The sequence below is a fragment of the Canis lupus genome, chromosome 29 (genome assembly GCF_048164855.1).
Source record: "Canis lupus baileyi chromosome 29, mCanLup2.hap1, whole genome shotgun sequence".
Lineage (NCBI taxonomy): Eukaryota > Metazoa > Chordata > Mammalia > Carnivora > Canidae > Canis > Canis lupus.
This window is the reverse complement of record NC_132866.1, coordinates 14,342,877-14,363,843: the sequence shown is the minus strand read 5'-3', so window position 1 is coordinate 14,363,843 and position 20,967 is coordinate 14,342,877. Positions and strand designations below refer to the sequence as shown.

Sequence of the window (20,967 nt, the reverse complement as noted above, 5' to 3'; positions counted from 1 at the left end):
TGGAGAGGGAAAGAATTCGAACCAAAAGTAGTGGTCTGTGAAAGTGAGATGTAAGTGTACTCAGCACAGCCTGTGGAGACGGACGCCTCTCCCAGGTTTAAGGCATGCCCTTCTCAGGGAGCAGTAATTCTTCTTGCTCTGAGGGGCACTGGAGAGCAGATTTATGAGGAGAGGTTAGAAGAATGGGAATCAGTCAAGCTGAGAAGGGAAAGCTGATCACAAGAATCCTTAAGCACAGGAAAAGCCCCCACCCGGGGTGATCACCAGCTGCAGCATACTCACTTCCGACCAAAGAGCGGAAAAACAGGGCCCCAGAGGACCACAGGGATTCAGAGCAGGAATAAGGGAGGCCTTCCCCAAAGGGATGTTAAATCTCAAAAGAGGTTATTAAGAGACAGGACTTTCCTCCAGAGCCCTTTGGATAAAGGCTAGATTTTTCATTTTGGTGCAGGGTAGTTTATGAGCAGCCTTCCTGAAGGTTCGGGATTGTCCTCCTTTTGTTGCTCCATGACCAGGAAACCAGATCTGCTGCAAAGAGTCCTGGTCTTGGAGTGAGGAGGGAGCCAACAGCTAAGTGTGGCAGTGGCATAGCATTAAGAATGACTGAGACTCACTGGGGGCCAAGGATGCTTTGGGGACTAGGTGAGTATTTTACATGTGGCATCTTCAAATCCATAAGAACCTGTAAGGTAATAAGCTCCACCTCATTCTATATCCAAGGAAGCTGAGGCACAGTGAGCTCAAGTGGGGTGCCCAAGCTGAAGGGATGCACCTGGGTCTAGGATGCACCCAGGTCAGAGGACCCGAGAGCGTATGTTCTCTCTCAAGCACTGGCGTGCACAATGGGGTGGAGGCGTGAAGCTGCCCAGGGCACTAGTGGGACAGCAGGTGGTCAACTGGCTTGTTTGGACATGGGGCGGCTGCGCTGAGATAGAAGGTCAGTTAGTAGAGGAATCTATGGAAGCAGACTGAAGCTGGAGAGTTCCTCTAAATCACTGGGGTGCTAAGATAAGGCCTGCCAATGCGGAGGCCAGGTTGGGTTGGGAGGAACTCGACACAGGGATGTCAGGAAGGTCAATGCAAACTTCAAGTGAGAGATAAGACGAGTACATTTAGGGAATGAAGAGAGAGAAGAGCGACTCAAAACACAGGAGGTAGACTGCAAAAGACTTGGTGACGGATCTGGCTGAAGGAATGAGGATGGCAGAGGGGGTGGCGGGAACCTCAAAGCTTCTAAGTCAGGCAGACAATGCCATACATAAGACAGGTGACCCGGGAAGGGAAAGGTGTAAGGAGAACATGGGGAGAGGCGATGAGATACATTTTGTATGTGCTGGGTTTGAAGACTGAGATACATCCAGGCTGACCTGTCCAGGACTCAGCTGGAAATGCTGGCTGAGAGCTCAGGAGAGGCTGGAATAGGAGGGAAGGCTCTGCGTCATCAGTGGGAGATGGTAGCTGCAGTCCCAGGGCTGGACGAAGTTTGTCCAGAAAGCACGTGGAACAGAAAGAGGCCAACACTGACCTCCCCTAAGGCACTGCCATGTCCTCGCAAAGATCCTAGAGCATCCCTCAAGTAGTGTGGTCTTGGCCACGTCATTTGCCCTCTCTGAGCTCCAATCTATAAAGACAGAACGACAGACTAGATCTCTACGGCCTATCTCTGACATTCAAGCACCCACATTTAACGAGATGACTACTCAGAACCAGGAGGAAGGCTCAAGGCTGAGTACACACCCAGCATAACAAGCGGGTCCCCCAACTTTCCAGTGGGAAGACAGACACATACATAAGTCCAATACTCTGTGGTTCACAGCTACTACAAAGGCAAGAGCAAAATGCAGCATGAAAGCATCTCAAGTAGAAGTGCCTGTCTGGGGGAATTCCAGCATGGCCTCCAGAGATGAAACTGGATCTAGGTCTCGGGGAACTAACAGAGACTTCCCCATCAGAGGTAAGAGCATGAACAAAGGCACAGAGAAGTGAAGGCACATGAAATGCTCAGGGAGTGGATTGCTTGAGTGGACAGAGAGTGATGGGGCTTGGAGAAGGAAGGCGGGTGCAAGCTGGCCCGCGAAGGAGTTCACCACATGTCAGAACAGAGAATAAGGAACCAGTGGGGATTCTCAACTATGGGGACAACATAATTAGAGCTATTCTGGAGAGCTCAGTGGAAAGCAAAGGGCCATCACACACCTCGGTAGCTGGTATTTACAAACACTTCTCTCCTGTCCTGATTTGCCAAGACAGCACAGGACCTTAAAAGACTCTACTTCAGCATGTAAAATTTTTAAGAAAGCTTTTTTTTTTTCACAGTGACATAAATATGACGGCACATTAAAACAGAAATGCAAAACATGGCTTATTATTCACAGCCTCATTCAGGAAAAGGGGCCAGACTCAAAAGAGCGTTTAGGGGCATCTCCTCCTGAAGCAACTATTTCCAATTGCATGGGAACTGATGTCAAGATCCTAAAGGCTTTCTGGGAAGGTCTAGACCACTCCTAGGACTTGGCAGGAAATGATGACAGAGCCGGAGAGCTAGACCTTTGACTTTCACCAAAACAGAGTCAGCATGTTCAAATCCTAATATATCTCTTTCCCCATATCTTTCTTGCTTCCTATTTGCAATACCACTGGCTTTGGTGATTTTTGAGAAAGGGCTGGCATCTCTTGACTCTTCTCTACAAAATCCGACCTCCCAGTCAATACTTTGATACCCCGGAGCCCCCTTTTTCTCTTGTTGCCATAGAGGTGCTTTTATCCTCCTTGATCCTCCATCCTCAGGCTTTTCTTGTCACCCACTGTACTTTCAAAATTTCTTGCTACTTTGCTCTCCCCCTCCAAAGAGTCTAAATACATGGCCAAAAGGTTCATGTCCCTTTCAAATCACTATTTACTTCTTGCTGCTTCTAGAATTTGCACAAGGAAGAAAAGGCAAAGCTAAGGTGCAGAGACATGGCAGATGTGAAACATACGTGGTGGTTTCGTCTTCTGGGGCTCCGTGTGCCCACATGACTCTGCCCTCTTGGCTCCCAAGATACTTTTCCGTGGCCTCTCCTCCAACATCTTCTTGCACTGGTTCCCTCTTTCCTTTGTACACACTCCCACTCACTGCCTGGTTCTTCCTTTTTTGAGACCCCAAAAAACCACACTGACATCAACCCACAACAAAGGCCCCTCTTGTAGCTCTTAAAAGTACTTTCAAGGCCAAATGCTTCTACCAACACATTTCCACAAGGGCTGTCCCACTGCAATTTCCCAGTTCTCGCCTGACGAGGCTGTTTGATATCCTTCCTGCAGCTCAGGCTTCAGAACAGAGATGACAGGTTTTAGACTCGATCTCATTTTTGTTCCCTTCCTTGTTCCTGCCAGGCCACTGACAGCACCTCAATATGGCTTTTTAACTGGTGATCAAATAAACAATGGCAAAGATGGCTGTGGGTTTGAGGAGTCCGAAGAAAATGGAAACACGAAAATGTCAAACATGTCTTGTTCAGTGAGACGATTCAGCTCACACTTAATGTATGTGGATAAACATTCTGTTCACATTGGGCAAAGAAACCCAAATATGGAAACTCTGATTGTTACCATATCTGTAAAAGGCAGAGGCCCTGCTGTCCTGGTTTCCTCAGAGAGATTTTCAAGACTGAAGATATGTTCTAGAAACTCAGATTCAAACCACGAAGAGCAACATTTATCATCCTGCTCCTCTGTCCTTTCCTATCCTACAAATGCCAAACTGGATAATATGCATTATTCAATGACTTAAAACCTCTCAAGGTTCCATTTGGCTTCCTTATACCCACTTAGGGAACACCATCACTGTCAGAGGTCAAAGCTCATTAGTGCTGGAACCTAAATTCAATGCCCTTGGGAGATAAAATGTAGCTCCAGACAAGGCCTTCCTGGCTCTGATTAATTCATTATGACTCCTGGGTTCTCAGCAGGACAGGTCTCACAAAGTCAGGGTCATATTTGCTATGAAAAGAAACCTGTTTGAGAAAGGGACCCAAGAAAATGAATGAGTGAAGCTTGGTCCAAATGCAGAAGAATTTCCAATACCAATAAAAGAAATTCAGACAAATCAGCGGTATCTGGGAATGACCAAGCCCTTCTAACTGTAGAATGGATGCAAGGATTGAAAACATAATTGAAGAGTCCAGTGAATGGGTGGGTTCTGGAGGTGACCGCAATCTTCCCTCAGAATAATGAGCTATTAGGACTAGAGAGAAAAGAGAGAGCCAAGGAGAGAAAATGAGTCTGTTGCAGTCCTACAGTCCATAGCAGTTCTGAAATTGAAACCCAAGTGAACCTTCCTCTTTGCCTGCTTCCTCACTCTCACTGTCCACAGAAAGGCTCCTATCCCTCCAAGCATCAGCACAAAGACTAAGGAGTAAGACTTCTAGGGGGAAGGCAGCAGGCAGGGGGCACTGCTCCTCAAAGCACCAGGAAGTTCAGGTTCACTCCTGGTATACCATGGGCCACATCCCACCCCAGTTCTTACAGACGTGCTCTCATGAGAGCTCAGAGGTGTCTGTGCATCTTTCCTCTGGTACCTGAAACACCGCCCTCGCTGGGCCAAGGGGACAGGAGCATTATTAGTAGGGATGTGGAGTGGAAATTATTAGCATTATTTGGACAATGTATGAATGCCTCTGATACTAAACTTAAACCCTCATATCTTATCCCAAAACACACACACACACACACACACACACACACTTCTCCTCTGAACCAAAACCAAAATAATAATATAGAGGAATCCTTCCCAAGTCTCATGCCTATATGAAGCACCCAGCCCAGGGATCTTCTTAAAATACAAATTCTAATTCAGTAGGTCTAGATGGAGCCTGAAATTCCACATTTCTAACCAACTCCCAGGTGATGTCCATGCCACTGGTCAAAAGACCATACTCTGGGTAGCAAGGGACAGATATTACAAAGGCTTAGAACCAAACGAGTCTGGTTTTAAATTCTGGTTTTGCTAATCATGAGCTTTATGATCTTGGGCTGGTTTCCTAACCTCACACTGCCTCAATTGCCTCATTCCTAAAATGGAAATAATAATACCTAAGATTCACATGAAAATGGTTACCTAAGTTAATGATAAAAAGATCTTTTTTAAAAAAAGATTATTTATTTATTTATTTATTTATTCATGAGAAAGAGAGAGAGAGAGGCAAAGACATAGGCACAGGGAGAGGCAGGCTCCCTGCGGGGAGCCCAATGTGGGACTCAGTCCCAGGACCCCGGGATCACGACCTGAGCCAAAGGCAGACGCTCAACCACTGAGCTACCCATGTGCCCCAATGATAAAAAGCCTCACTCAGGGGCACCTGGGTGGCTCAGTCGGTTAAGCATCTGACTTTTGACTTCCATTCAGGTCATGATAGTGGTGAGACGGAGCCCCTCGTGAGACTCCGTGCTCAGCACAGAGTCTGCTTGTCCCTCTCCCTCTGCTCCTCCCCCTGCTCTCTCTCTCTGTCTCTCTCTCTCTCAAAGAAATAAATAAAATCTTTAAAAAAAATTCTAACACAGTGCCTGGAATATAATAGGGGCTTAATAAATGCCACTTGCTGGCTGTCCCTAAGATTCATGAGGGCAGAGGCGACATGTCTCTGGCCCACTGCCAAAATCCCAATGGCTAGAACATAGTAGGTACTCAATGGATATGTGTTTGTAAGTGAATGAATGTATACATGATACACTGACACATAATATCGGTATTTACATACTCCCTTGGTTCTATGGCTTTCTGCAGGAAAAGAGAAAATGTTTAGAACACCAGAACACTCTCCCCAATAACAAACCATCATTTCACAGAATTCAACATTCACCACTATGTATAACCACGGAGAAAACATATCATTTGTGATGGCTGTATATACTTGAGAAAATGTCTTAAGAGTAAACAAATAAAGACAACATCAGTCTGGAATCTGTACGTCATTAAGAGAAATTACTATCCTGCTCATTATTTACGGGGCTGTCTGAATGCCAGTGTTATGAAAAACTTAATCCTTAAAACTAAGTTCACTTCCAAAACAAACGCAGAATTGCAAAGAGAGACAAAACAAACCATGGGAAACGAGACCACTTTTTAAAGGGCCATGGGGGCAGTAATACATCCTCTGATACGTGGGCACACTTGCTGGGGAAAAATTAAAAATAGAATTATTAACAAATGGTAGAGCTTAATCTTTTAAAGCAAAGGCAGACAAGCGAGTCCATCCAAAATTGTTCAACAATCTAAGATTATCTTCAGAAGTCTCATAAAATAAGTGGCATCATTTAAACGGATCCCATTTCCAGGGAGGCGCTGCGAATGGTATGTAGCAAGAAGGGAATATGATTGCCACCTACAGACAGAAGTGGCACTCCCTATGCAAGAGCTAGCCAATCATATTTCAATGTGAAAAAAAATTCAAACAAGTCACCTCCCTCCAACCTCTTTCAAATCACCACACCACATTACTTCATTTAGAATTACTTTCAAGTCATACAATCATCTCTAGGCATTCTGCTTCTTCATTATCATCATCCTATTTCTAATTTCCCAGAAACGCTGTGCCATTCAACTATCTACTTATACACTATCCGAGAGCCAAAGAGAATGCAAGCAAGCCAACGGATTGCAAGCAGGCAAAGGCATCAGAGTGAAAACACGAACCTGCTTACCTGGTAGGAATGGGACCACCCGGAATATATCAGACAATCTGCTGTTTACTGGTTCATAAGGGGAATCTTCGAGCAGATCATTTCCTAAAAACAACAGAAAGCTTGGGCTTAGGTCTGGAAAACAGACATATTTCAGGGAATTTTTGTTGCTGGATCTAAATTCTAATTATGTTATGATTGTGTAACAAAAAGATGCTGAAACTTTCAGAGATCTCAAATGCATCTATTTGGCTATGGTTATTCTCCATTCCCTCTGCCTCTGTTGTCCTTTTTCTCCCCAGAGTGCCATGAAAACACTGGAGAGCAACCCAGCCTGATCTTGCCAGAAAACTCTCCCACTCTTTGCAAAGGAATGAAATAAGAGAGGAAGGAACCAGTGATGTCACCAGCCCAGCTTACCTCCAGGAGCCAATGGAAGAAAAGTGACCCAAAAGAGGCCCCCATTTCTTTGCTCCTCAACATGGCATGTGGTCAGAAAGCCAGTACGCTGGCTATTAAACAGTCTCTAAAACAGGTTTTCATTGTAATAGACTCTAGAGGAAGAGGCTGAGAGGTCAAACCTGTATGTTACAAATTTTGGGTGTCTCAGCAGAGACACTCAGTGCGCTGGATGTTTGTGTTAGATTTACAAACACCAGCCACCTCTGGCCCACAAGGACGAAGAAACTCCCACTGGAATGGATGCTTGTGACAAGCGGTCCTTTTGCTCCCCAAGCCTGTGTTAACCAAGGTTGAACCACACCAGCTGGTTCAAGACTCAGCTAATCTAAGATGACAAATGGTTTTTCACACATCTGCCTTTGATCAGGTTTTGGGGAGGAGGTAAAGACAGAATAGATTCTGCTGGACCTTTTATTCTTAATTCTCTATCTTATGTCAGAATACACAGAAGGGAGGAAGAAAGGCAAGGAACTCCGGACACGATTCAGGGCAAGTCTTTGTATTATTACCCTCTGAAGCCAGCTCTCTCCTTGGAGAGAAGTTGTGAGTTCCTGGCCTGTCCTTTCAGATCTCTGACCAGGTTTCAGAGAGGTCAGCAGGCCCAAGGGGGGGTGGGGGGAAGGGTGGTATCCCCCATCCCCCTCGTGGGTTTTCCAACAACCAGGCCCCAACAATGCTGCTCGGGAGGCAGCAAACACCAGCTGCTGCTGTCCCTGGGGGCCAATGAAAGGTCCTCATTCTGCAGCTGGGGAGAAGCGAGGGAGGATGAGGTCAGCGGGACCCGGCCGAGGGGCCCGCCTGCCTTGGAGGGGAGAGGGATGGGGGTGGGGGGCCAGGACGCTCGGCGCGTACCCTGCAGGCTCTGGTACATGCTCCAGTAGATGCGCAGGCAGTTCTTCTCCTTCTTCATGCCCCGCTTGCAGCGGCAGTTGTACAGAGACTTCTGCTTGAGGGCCTCCATGGCACTGCGGCACTCGTCCTTGGCCTCCAGACCCGATGTCAGGCTGAAGTTGGTCTCCTTGCCCGCCACGCACTGCCTCAGCGTGCGGTACTTGGTGCTGCAGCTCTGCTCCTTCAGGCACTGGTCGCTGGCTTTCACGCAGTCCAGCCGGTCCCCGCCGCTCACCTCGGCCGCCAGGAGCACGTCTGCGGGCGGAGGGGGGGCGCGTGAGGGCGGCCGGGCAGGGACGCGGAGCCCCGGGCTCCGGGGAGGGCGCGCGCCCGCCCGGGCTCCGGGGGTGCCCGGCGCTCGCCCGCGGGCCCGCCCCTCTCCGCGGGGGAGTCCTCTTGGCGCCCCGGGATCTCCCGCCGCCTGCTCCCCCCCCCCCACGCCGCCGCCGCCCCGCCTGGTTTTGCGGGCTTTTTGCGGTTTGCCCGGGAGCCCGCGCTGCGCACCGCGCGTGCCGGCCCCGCCGCTCCGGGGCAGGCGGGCGGGAGCAGCCGGTTCGGCCCCGCCCGACGGGAGCCCGGGGCTTTCCAGGGAGGAGGGCGGCCGCGGGCTGGGCGCGGGGCGAGGCGCGGACGAGCCCGGGTCTGCGAGCGCTCAGGCACGATTCGGGGAAAAGTTTTCCCTTCGAAGTTTGCTCTCCCAGGCCGATGCTCGCCCACACCCCACCCGCCCGCCGCGCCTCCGCGAGCTCCCGGGACTCTCGAGGAGCGCTGGTGCCCGGGCTGGGGACGGGGCGGGGTGGAGTGCAGTGGAGTGGGGGGGGGGGGGGGCTCGCACCCCTTAAGTCTCCGCCAGGATAGGCCATTAAAAAGCACAGGAGATAAAAAACCAAGCACAAAACCTGCGGGCAAGTACCGCGCCATCCCCGCCTCCCAAGCCCGGGGTGCGGAGGATTCAAGACCCCCTTCCCCAAAACGGAACTTCGCCCTCCCACGCTGAGCGCAACAGCGCAGCAATTTGGGGGGTGGGGGGCCTGCCGCGAGTACCCCTCGGAAAGACTCCGCGGGTTGGGAAGAAGAGCGGCGGCCTCGACTTACCCAGGAGCGGCAGCGCGAAGTACAAGGTCGCCAGGAACATGGTGCCGGCGCGCAGCTGGTCCCCGCCCCCCCCCCCAAAAAAAAAAAAAAAAAATCCCGAGCCGCCGCTGGGTCTCGTCGGGGGAGCTCAGCACACAGCGATCCCCGGCCCGCCGCGCTGCTCCGGCCGCCCAAAGTTCAGCTCCATCCAGGGCGAGAGGAAACTCCCGGGTCCGTCCGCCGCCACCGCCGCCGGCGACTCAGCTCCCGGCGGGCGGCTGGCGCGCGGGTGGGAGGCGGTTCCGCTTTTAGGGGTTCAGGTCTGACCCAACCTGGAAGGAAGAGCGCGCTTTGAAATGAGAGCCGAGAGCGCTAGAACCTCCCCCGCCCCTCTGCCCTCCCCTGCTCCCGCCTTGGGGGACTTTCTAGCGCCCGGGTGAGGGCCCACCCCTAACCGGGTCGGGGCGCAGGAAGGGGGCGCGCGGGGGGGAGGGGGCGCATGTACGTGTATTCCGGGGAGCCGCCCGCACGGGCGGGGGTGGGGGAGCTGGAGAGGTCGGACGCGAGCTCCCAAAGTCCAAGGGGTGTCTACCGGGGCCAACCCAAGAGGCTGAGCGCAAGCAAATAAATAAATCACGTTACTTTCCGAGCGGCGCGAGCGGAGCCAGCAGCTGCCTGGGGTCGAAGCACACGGCGCGGCGGCGGCTCTCTCCAGCCCTGGCGCAGGAAGAGCCCCTTCTCGCTGAAGTTCGCCGCCCCCTCCTCCAGCCAGCTCGCTCGCTCCGCCGCCGGCCCTCTGCACCCAAACCGCCAATCGCTGCCCCCGGTCGCCGTCCCCCGCTCCTCCCCGGGCTCGCCGCCTTTCAGAGGCAGCCGGGCGAGGGGGAACCGACGTCCCGGCTGGAGCCGAAACCCGGCTCGCGCGCCCCTACCCGCGGTGCGTCCTCCGCTCCCTCCCCGGTGTCCGCGCCGCGCTCGCGCTCGCCCAGAGCCCTGGACTCGGGCTCGTCAACGCCACCGCCCGGGGCGAGCGCACCGGCCGGCGGCCCCGGAGCGCCAGGGCAGGTGCAGCCCCGAGCCGAGCGCGTCCCCGGGACCCCAAACTTGAAGGGCGCCTGCAAGAGGGGCGAAGGGGACGGAGGAGCGGCGATGGGTTCCCAGATCCACAGAATGAGAAAACTCTCTCCGGATGCCACCGACCTGGACTCAACCGACCGTGTCCAGCTGTGTACGGGAGCCAGTTTGTTTATTTATTTATTTATTTTGAGGGGTGTCCCCGCCCCTTCCTTCCCTTTCCGGGCTCACTTCTCTGCGCTAGGAAGAAGATGCGGTAATCTTGGAGGCTCAGAGGGGCAGAGTTGGGCCAGGACGATTTCCGAGCAGAGCCCCCCGCTGCTCTCGGATGCCGGTGAGGGATCCTGGAAGCCGCGCGGAGGCTTAGCGGGTTCCGAGGCCAGATTTCCCAGCCTGAGGCCCCTGGGCCTGCTCCTGCTCCCGCCGCCCCAGTGCACACCCGCCAGCCCCCTCTGAGGCTCGCGCACAGGGCGCCGCAGATGGAGACCGCGGTCCGCGGCGGGACCCGGCGCCCGCCCCAGCACGCGCGCACAGGACACGCAGCGCTATGCAGCGGGCCGCGAGTGGTGCCTCTCTCTCTCTCTCTCTCTCTCTCTCTCTCCACCCCCCCTCGCTGTCACAGACACACACACACACTCAGACACAAAAGGGCACAATGCACAAGGGCTCTTTCTTCCGTCCTAGTGCAATCGAACCAGACCCTCCTTCCGAACACAAAGTTTTTCCCCACGTCACTCGCGGCTATGACTCAAGACTTGGCGCGTTAGAGACGCACTCGGACTCGGACCCTCGGCGCCGAGATCGCAGGATGTGCCCACGCACCGATCCACGCCAGCGCGCGCGCACTCACATATGCACACGCAGCCTCTCTCGCTCTCGCTCTCATTCCCGGAGCTCGGGCAAGGAGACAAAAGCGGAACCCCCCGGGCCACTGCATTTAAACCAGACCTGGCTTCGGGATTTTATAAGCTAACCTCCATCTTGACGGTTCCAAGAGTAAATTTAAAAATAATAATAAATTTAAACGCCCAACACGTACACAGCCTTTCGCCCCAATTTCTGGGACTACTCACTCGTTCGCAGCCCTGCTGCGGACACCACCACCGCCCCCCCTTCTCCGTCCCGAACACACACTCCTCTCCCCGTACACCGGGGGGCGCCCGGGACAACCAAGTCTACACTGGGTCCAGAGAGGGGGCTGCGGAACAGCCCACCGTGGCGGGCTTGGGTTCGGGATCTTTGCAGACATCCAAGTTCCCCATTCCTGGAAACCGAGTTTGAATCCGGTCTGGGTGAGCTCAGCTGTCAAATCTGCAAACCCATTGCACCAGACAATGGGCCGCGGAGGAGAGAAAAGGAACGTTCCCCTTGATCGAGGGGGGTTAATTGAAAAGGGCACGCGCTTTGCGTAAAGTTTGAGGCGGGGGAGCAAGGGCTGGAGACAGGGAGGAGGGAGGAGGAGGGGGTGGGTAGCTCTCCATGCAGCTCCCCACCAGCCAGGCGCGCCCCTCCGCTGCGGTAGCGGCTCAAACGCTCGCTGCGCATGGTTTGGAGTGTGTCTGCGCCTCCTCCCGCGCGCAAAACCCCGGGGGATACCTCTCGGATCTGCACGCTTGTGCACGTGTTCCTCTGGGACAGGTATGAGAGGATTGATGCCCTCGTGGAGCACCCTTCTCAACACATGCGCGCGTGCACACACACACACACACACACACACACACGAGTCACACCATACACAGATTTCTTGTTCAGTGTATCAGTTTACACTTGGTTGTTGAGTAAACAAAGCAAACATATGTCACATTTTCGCGACAGATGGTTCAGACCAAGGGACACTTAGTTCTCCTTCTCTAACAGTGGTAGCAGTGTAAGTTGCTGGGCGGAGTAAGCGGAAATGTAATTGAGTCTTCTAATCAATTTCTTCACCTTAAGTTTATTCTCATATTTTCACACGCAAACCAGAGAAATCCCGGGGTTTTTATAAGAGGCTGGCCCGAAGTGAATTAAGAGTTTATCTGAAGAATGTGTTTCTCCATGGACATCCAAAACATAAAACACTCTTTCGTCATTCCACTTTATAAGTGGAGGTCAATGTCTCCCTTTGGGAAATCAGCAATTAGAATTCCAGTTCTCAATGGATAGACTAGGATCCATCATTGCTGACCACATGGGATGATTGGATGACAATGAGGTTTCATTTGAGGATATCACTCACATCTTTTGTAAGTGTTCTTTGTTTAAAAATGATTCATGTTACCCTAATGTTCCACAGACACGTTTTAAAGAAAAATTTAATGGGGTGGGGGAAAGGGTAGAAAAAAAAATTCCCCAAATGTAAAATATGGGACTTCTTTTAAAATATTTGTAGCTTCAAAAATATTTTTGAACCATTCACTCTCACTAGTCCCCATTAAGTTCTTATTGATGGTGAAAACAGAGCTTTATTTTCTTAAAAAAAAATAAATAAACCACAAGCCACTGTGTGTTATCCAATACAATAGTCCTAGCCATATGGCTATTTCAATAAAAATTAATTAAGAATGAAATGAAAGAAAAATGCAGTTTCTCCGTAGCACAGGCCACATTTCAAGGGCTCAGTAGCTGCAGGGCTAGTGGCCACCATGTGGGACAGCACAGATACTAGACGTCTCCATCATCACCGAAAGTTCTATTGGACAGTCAGTGTGAAATTAGTTAATGTGATGTATATATAAGTTCTTAGCATAGTAGAATAATGCAGGCCTGAAATGAGTGCTTTATAAGAAGCAGCAGTAGTAGTTGTTATTGATGATCATAATGACTTGCTACTATTTTGAAGAAGGTGAAGGATCCATGAAAAACGTCTCAAAGCTGGTCTGTCTTCCACTCAGAATAGAGATCATCAGGCAAAGAAACCAAAGTAAGGGGAATGGATGTGTCAAAAGCTGATCTTCCAAGAGATCTGTATGTGGAAGGATGTGGCCTTTACTCTACCTTAAGACTTCTTATAGAAGAAGTTAACAAAAAATTACTGCTTTATTACTATATCCACTAACTTCTAAAGGTGAGACAAACACACAGCTGGAAAGCCCTTGGAATGGAAGATAGGAATGCATGCGACCTACTCTACTAATATTATCTCTGTTTCCTTGGAGCTTATCTGTTCTCATGTGTACAGGACTGATTTCAGGATGAAAGGTGACATCAAAATATCAAATATTATTAATAATGATAAAGGTTCATGCCATCCTCTGTGACATGTTTTCTCAGTGGGAAATTGGTTTTAATGCTACAAAATTAGGTTCAATCTACCCACAAGCATGCGAAATGAGCAATTTTCTTGCATTTCTTCATGTAAGTGTATTTTCATAAGTTAACAGATGAGTCATGGTGAGAATGACAGTTTTATTCCATGCAGTATTTTGTCTCCTACTCTCATTGCATTGGCCCTACAGAGTATAACGTAAAACACATTCATTTTGTAAAATCATACTGCTCAAAAATCACTCAAGTTTATCTAACTCAAACTAGTCCATCAAAGTATTTGACATTAGACAGTTTGGCAGACTTAAATCCAGCTACACAAAACCACTCACTATTCCCTAAACGTGCTATGCTTTTATTTATTAGTAGTAGTAGTATTCTTATTTGCTAATGCTACGCATTTGCCCATGCTGCTTCATCTGCCCAATACGTGCTTCATCCTGAAACTTTAAGATGCAGCTCGGCTCCAACAGGCCACTAAGGATAATAGCAAGGACTCCTTTAGCCCGAATGAAGAGTTCTCTGTAGTGTATTCCCATGGCACTGTTGGGATTTTTATTATACCTGTTGTAACATTGACATTAATCACTCTGTCTCTTCAACTGGAATGTGAGTTCCTTGAAGGCAGGAAGATCCTCTCTTCTTCTTCTCCTCCTCCTCCTCCCCTTCCTCCTCCTACTTCTCCTTCTTTTTTCTGCATCCCCAGCATTTAGACTGATGACTGACACATAGTCACCTCCAATAAATGTATATTGATTGCATGAATAATGAGTGATGTTGTTTCTCATTTTCCTCTGACACAATAATTCTACTGAAAGGTTTACATAAAATCCCTTTACTATACGAATAATACTAAATATAAGTACTTCATGCAATTACTGATATTGCTGTTCCAATAATAGTATCAAATAGGTATTATTCCTTTGGGGATTTGACATTTACATTTTTTTTTAAAACAAAACCCATTATTGTAATAGAATGCTCTTTTTCTGGTTCACTTTAATAGTAACATATGACATATTTCATTTCTGGGAAATGATAGCTTGCCTTAGGTCATATTTTAAGGCATAAAGCCAGAGGCAGAGTAGCGTTCCCACCTGAAGTTCTCTAATCTTCTAGAAATGTGTCTCTCTCTGGAAGGATTTAGAAGGGCCAGATTACAATTACCCTGGAGGCTTCATCCTCGAAGGCAAATTTTTAAAAGCCAAATTGCCCCCACAAAGTGTAAAAAATGCTTTTATAGACACACAAGACCTCGTGGGATCCTTTAGGAAAATGAGAAAATGGTGGTCGTCCAAACACTGAAGCTGCTGTAAGGGTCTACATGCTGACACAGATCTCACTTTCTAATGTTATACTTCAACATTTGCCCTTTGGTGGTACAGGAAGAGCCAGTTGCTCTCAGATTTCAGAGCCCTTTCCCAGGCTGACTATATTAAGATGTGTCTTTTGAACATTATTTGCAAATGGTAGCTTCTTATTGGCTATCAAGGTGCCTGACCCCTAGGAACCTATCTTAGGAAATCTCTCTTCCTCCTTAGTTTTTAAGCAATTTTCACTTCTTAATACTAATAAGCCAGTGCAAGGATTTTAATGCATTTGTTAAAGAATATTGCATTTCATGAGAGTTGAAGCCATTTGTACTTTGGCCTTATGCCACAGAATGCATTCAAGGTGTGCAGCCCCAGTGAAATAATGTGCCTGTCACATCTTATTGCCTGACTATATGGCAAAAGATCGCCCATCTTCTGGGGACTTGCATGCTTTTCTTAGTGATTGCCAAAGGTGTCAGATTAAAGGCCCTGTACATGTTGGTCCTCCTTATACAGAATGGATGGGGAAGAAACACCTTTTCTTTCCAACACTCTCCTAATAAGCCCTAAACCCTATTCCAGAGGGATTGTTCCTTCATAAGGGCAAGAGGGAAGCTTAATCCCCAGCTTTGTCCAGTAATTAGCCTCTCTCTCTCCGGAGACAGCAAACACAGATGCCAATCCAGATGAGCTTTGGGACAGGGAATGAAAACATTGACTCATTTCTTCAGAAGCCTTTTAGCAGCCTATAAGACAGCAGGAACTTCTGATTTCTACTGAGGCTCATTAGGTCTGAAGTGGTGGGATGAGGCCTCTCCCAGCATTGATGAAGCAGGGAGGTAGCAAAGGTGATCAAAAACTAGGGGTGAGCGGGTCAGAGGTCCTGGCTATTAGCAGTGAAAGGCTCCGTAATGCAGCTTGTCCTTGGCAGGCCACTTGCCCAGGCATCTTTCCATAAACACCATGGAAATGCACTGTTTACCAAAACCCAAACCTCTGAAAGCACTGTAGTATGAGCCCACTAATGCAATTAGCTTGCAGTTACCGAAGATGCCTCCACCAGAACTAATTAAGCCAACGGTGTTTGTAGCACAAAGGATTTGGGGCTTGTTTTAAAGCATCTATTGTGACATCATTTAAAAGTCATTTCAAACTCATCCAAAACTGTTGCTCTGAAAACAAATGCAGTGTAATGTTCTTTGAGTTGTTGGTTTTATTTTCCCCTGTCAAAAATCTGACAAAAGTCAGTTGAAACTGTCAAGAAAAAAACATCACAGGAGATGAGGTTTTCCTCAAATTTGAAGTATATAGAAGGAATGACAAATCTGATATAGAGGTTACTCTAGCACAAAAGTGAATGAGGATAGTCTAGGAGATACTATCATAATGAAACCATGAGGTTGCCCCTGACACAGTTCATATATTTGAGGCCATGTCAAAGAATTAAAATGAAATCAGTTTGGTTTTGGTATGAATTATCTGTTCAGCTTAAAATACAGAAGGCTCAATGGGATAGATATCCGTGTTTGTGTTTTATCTACTTAAAACCTGCGTTAAGAGACAAAAGAATGTCTTCTTCTCCCACCCTTAGAGGTTCTGTTGGTGAAAAGGACCCTCCAGCCTTCAATATTTTGTCTCCAGTGTCAGTAGAGATTCTATCTGTACTCTCTCTAAGCTTTCATTGACTACTTGATGGATTCGTGGACAGATTGCTTTGATTTATTTATTTTATTTTGCCTATCCAGCACCTGGTACTGTGATGTTCACCATGAAGAATGCAAGTAAATGATTTTGCCTAAGATCAGACCTGAGTGCTTCCATCCAAATGGTAGAGACTCCTAATTGCCTCCTGGGATTCTTCTCTCTTCCTTCTATAGCTGCGCCTTTCAAATTGCGGGCCATGCTCCATTCATTAATTACAAACACCTTTATTTTATAAAATCTAAACTATAAAAATATGAAAATGCACTAGACAAAAATATGAGTAACTATTGTTCCAAAGCGCTTTTAATCTCTCTGTATGTAAGATGCCTGTATTGGATTGTCATGTAGAATGTCTTTCTTATTGTGAGTCACAGTTAAAAACTTGGAAAACCATTGCTTTGTATTAGTAATACTCTGATTTTTCTTCAAACGGATGGCCAGCCAGTATAAAAACTACACTCCCCAGCCTCTGCTACAACCATTGTGGTCGCGTGGCCAGGATACGATGACTAACATGTGACAAAAATGATGCGAAGAATCTCTGAGGGGCACTCTTACTCTATACATTTCCATGGTCCACCATCGGCCGCCTGGTGTGCTATGTTGGCGGACAGATGAGAATGACGAGAGATGACAGAGTAATAAGAAAGAGGCAGTGTGAGTCCCAAGATGACTGGAGCACAGCTATCTGTCCACCTTCGATTTCTACCCCCCTACTATTACGTGAGAGACAAATAAACTTGTCTTAAAGCCACTGTTACACTGGGTTTCTGATGCGTGCAGCTGATCTAGGAGAACTAGTACATTCAGTTTCCAATGAGAGAAGAGAAAGAAAGGAAAATAAATTTAATTCAACAATTATTTACTGAGATTACTATGGAGCAACCTCCTGCTAGATTGCTGTAGAAAATATAGGAAGATGTTGGCTCTAAAGGAAAATGCAATCACTTTAATGAGCTGCATATCTACAATAATCCAATAATAATGTAAAAGAGTGTAAATGCATTGTCAACATGGATGAACATAAAAATAAGGCTCTATAGACTCAGAAGAGATAGGAAGAAAGGGAAAAGGATCCATGGAATTGGGAAAAGAGGAAAAGAGAGAGTAAAAGAGCGAGCAGAACATTCTTGAGTGGTTTTCAACTACTCCGAAGAACTGGAATGAAGTTTAAAAACCTCCAAAATAGGATAGGTATGTCCCTTTTTCTGCAATGTCCCTATTCTCGCCCTCTATAGCACTCAACCACGGCTATCAGAAGGGCAGAGCAGCCCATCTACAGACTTCCTTCTCATGTAGACACAGACTCATTCTCACTTCCCAAAAATCCCCGTTACCCTCATGGCAGATTAAAGGCTCCTTTGTTAGAACCTTGGGGAGAACAGGATGCTATCTTGTGGGAAGTCATTCCAGATTTGATGAGAAGGACTTCCTTATGGGATCATAGCCAACCCACCCAATCAGGCCTCCACTTTGAGATGCATTGGTCTTTGCCCTAGTCTACAAGATTTTGATGAAGCTTCTCTTATTTCTTCTAGGTAATTTGAGCTGCTAACAATGTGGATATTCTGGAATTCTGTTTTTTGTGCACCCACTCAAAGCCATTTAACACTCTGGCCTCTGTACTTGGAAGATGCATAACTTGGAGATGCCTTGCTGGCAAGGCAGGGGCCTGTGAAAAGGAAAAGTGTTATTTCAGCAAACTCACCACAGAGGTATGTGTTAATTAAGTTAATTGCGCCATCAGTGATGCAGACGATGGCAGTAACTGCTCCCCATAATGGGGCTGGGTTATTGCCATCATTTATTAAACGTGCTGGTTTTCTTAAATGTAGTCACTTTCCTTTGCTCTTTAAGCACCCCTCCCTCCCCACAAGATTTGATTTATAGTTTACCAACCACTTCCACATGAATCCAATTACACTATTTGGTTTTTATACCTGTTCTGTAATGAAGATGTGGTTTTTTCCCACTGAACAGATAAGGAAACTGAAGCTCGAAACTGTCTAGTGACTTGCCCGGATCCACCTAGTTTCTTAGTCCAGGAACCAAGCTCTAAGCCCAGTATCCTTTCCTGTAGGCCAAACTAGCTAAGATTCATGATATTCTGAAGGGCAAAAACCAAATTTTTATAGGCTACATCCCTGGCACATTGAATTGACAGGTGTTAAATACTAATTTATCATTGAAAATGAATCATTATCTGATTGCTCTATTTATGAAAAACTAAAATAGCAGTTTGCGGGTTAAGACTAAACACAACCTGGATAAATAGAAATTTGAACAATTTAGATTTGGTAAAAATTTGAACAATTTTTACCAAATCCCTTCTCCCACAAGTTTCTCAGAAATATTAGGGAACTGTTGGCTTCACCTGAGTTATTTTCACTGTGATTGCTGTGAAGGCTAAGAAATGGTTAAGAAAGTCACGTCAGTGCTGCCCTTCAGTGGACAAACTGAGATCTCTGTTGAATGCTCTCATTTCCCGAATCCTCATTCGGGGACTTAAGGACAGATTCTTGTCCTACCAACATGGTTTTCTAATTTTTCTGGCTCGTATCTGAGAGTTAAACGTTTAACATAACTAGTGTCCTGCTATCCTTAGAAAGGTCAGCTTACAAGGTTGGCCTTGGACTGATGTCTGGGAACTGGAATTTCGGGATTGTTCCCATTATTTCCTGATAAGAATAGCTCATTCTGCCTGAACAAGTTATGAAAGCAATATGGTTTATGCTAAACACTCATTTTTCCTTCTGGGAGTCTAAAATTTTGGTTCATGCTAGGAAGAGGATTATTGTATGACCAGCTCCCAATAGAAACCTTGGGTATTAAGTCTGTAATGAGCTCCTCTGGTGGAACAACAGTTCACATGCTGTTACAATTCCTTGCTGAGGGAATTAAGTGCATCCTGTGAGACTCCTCTGAGAGAGGACTATTGGAAGCTCGTGCTTGGTTTCCTCTGGATTTTGCCCATGCGTCTTTTCCCTTTCTGATCCTGCTTTGTCTTCTTTCGCTGTAGTAAATCATAGCCATGAGTACCACCAGATGCTGAGTCCTTTGAATCTTTCCAGGCAATCGCTGAACCTGGGGATTGTCTTAGGGACCCCCAATGAAGAAATGTTCTAAATGTAACTCATCCAATGAGGAGACAGCAGTCTAAAATTGCTAAGGATTATGTTGGGCCAGTCAAGGCAGGAGTGGCTTCACAAGCATGCGACTTGTGTGGTCAAACGGGGTCCCATGCTTCGAAAAGCCAAGATCTTGGCTTAATACCCTGCTATCATCTTTTGAAGTTAATAATTTCTGAGCAAGAGATCCTGCATTTTCACTTTGCATTGAGTCCCACAACTTATAAAACCACTCCTGGGTCAAGGTAATACCTAGAGATCAAAGAGTGGAACATCTAGTCACCCCAAATGCTTGCTCTCTCACCATTGGCAACTTTTTAGTCAACTTCCCTCAGGACCTAAACATCTACTAATTATAGAGTCACCTAGTGGGGGAGAAAGTTCTCAGAACGTTAAGTGGCTGTTAGTTACTCACAGTTTATGGCAAACTTGTTTACTCATTCACTCACTGCATATTCTCCTCTTTAACCTTTAACTGAGTTCACAGCCCTAGGTCAGCATCTCCCAAAGTGTGTTGCTCAGAACACTAATTCCCAGGAGATGCGCTGGGGGAAAAGTGTTGTTGTCAAATAAGTTAGGGATGCTCTCTAGCCTTTTGGAGATTTAGGGTGTACATTAGGATATTAAAAACTAGGAAAGTCTGGCACTGTAAAAAGCTCTTTGACTTTGTAGTAGTTTCCCAGAGCTGCCATAACAAAGTTGCACAAACTAGGTAGATTAAACAACAGAAAATTATTGTCTCAAGGTTCTGGAGGCTGGAAGCCTGAGATCAAGGTGTCGGCAGGCTTAGCTCCTTCTGAGAACTGTGAGGGAGAATCTATTCCATGCCTCTCCCCTCTTCCAATGGTTTGCAGGCAATCTTTGGCATTCCTTGACTTGTAGATACATCACTCCAATCTCTGCCTTCTTGTTCACATGTCATTTCCCTGTGTGTGTGTGTCTCCTGTGTCCAAATTTCCCCTTTTCATAATGACACTGGTCATATTGGATTAAGCTCACCCTAATGACCTAATCTTATTTTGATTAGCTTTATAAAGACCTTATTTCCAAATTAGATCACATTTTGAGGTACTGGGGGTCAAGGCTTCAACACACGAATTTTGGGGGGCACAATTCAACCCATAACAAACTTTATCATTTCCCAACATATTTAAGTATTTCAAGGCCTAACTCCTACTAACTTCCCACAGAACCAGTGTTTCATGGCACAAGCTGAGAGATGCTCTATTTGATCAGGAAACGAAAGTCTGTGTGGTTGCATGGCTACAGTGTGGGGTGCTGGGGAAGATAGGGGGGTGGGATGAAAAATGGCAGGAGGCCAGGGTGCCGAAATGGATTGGGGCCAGAAACCGCTCTGGATTCTGAACTCTAGCAATGTGGATTTATCAGTGGTTCATCTATGACTTCTCAGAGATTTC

The 20,967-nt window shown here is 47.4% G+C and overlaps 1 protein-coding gene across 4 annotated transcripts in view; it reads right to left on the bottom strand.

The window, feature by feature from the left end:
* The window catches only part of GFRA1 (GDNF family receptor alpha 1), a 203,282-nt gene extending 192,826 nt beyond the window's left edge, over window positions 1-10,456 (bottom strand). For 2 of the 4 annotated variants that reach the window (XM_072805182.1, XM_072805184.1), the window contains exons 1-4: window positions 9,730-9,895; window positions 9,109-9,419; window positions 7,975-8,268; window positions 6,682-6,765 (exon numbers count right to left, since the gene is read on the bottom strand). In XM_072805182.1, the coding sequence (XP_072661283.1) occupies window positions 6,682-6,765; window positions 7,975-8,268; window positions 9,109-9,148 (418 nt within the window). In that variant the 5' untranslated portion in view covers window positions 9,149-9,419; window positions 9,730-9,895. Of the gene's footprint in view, window positions 1-6,681; window positions 6,766-7,974; window positions 8,269-9,108; window positions 9,491-9,729; window positions 9,896-10,287 lie in introns of those variants that run through there. The other 2 variants (XM_072805183.1, XM_072805185.1) reach the window with 2 other exon arrangements.
* Between the last annotated feature and the right edge of the window lie 10,511 nt (window positions 10,457-20,967).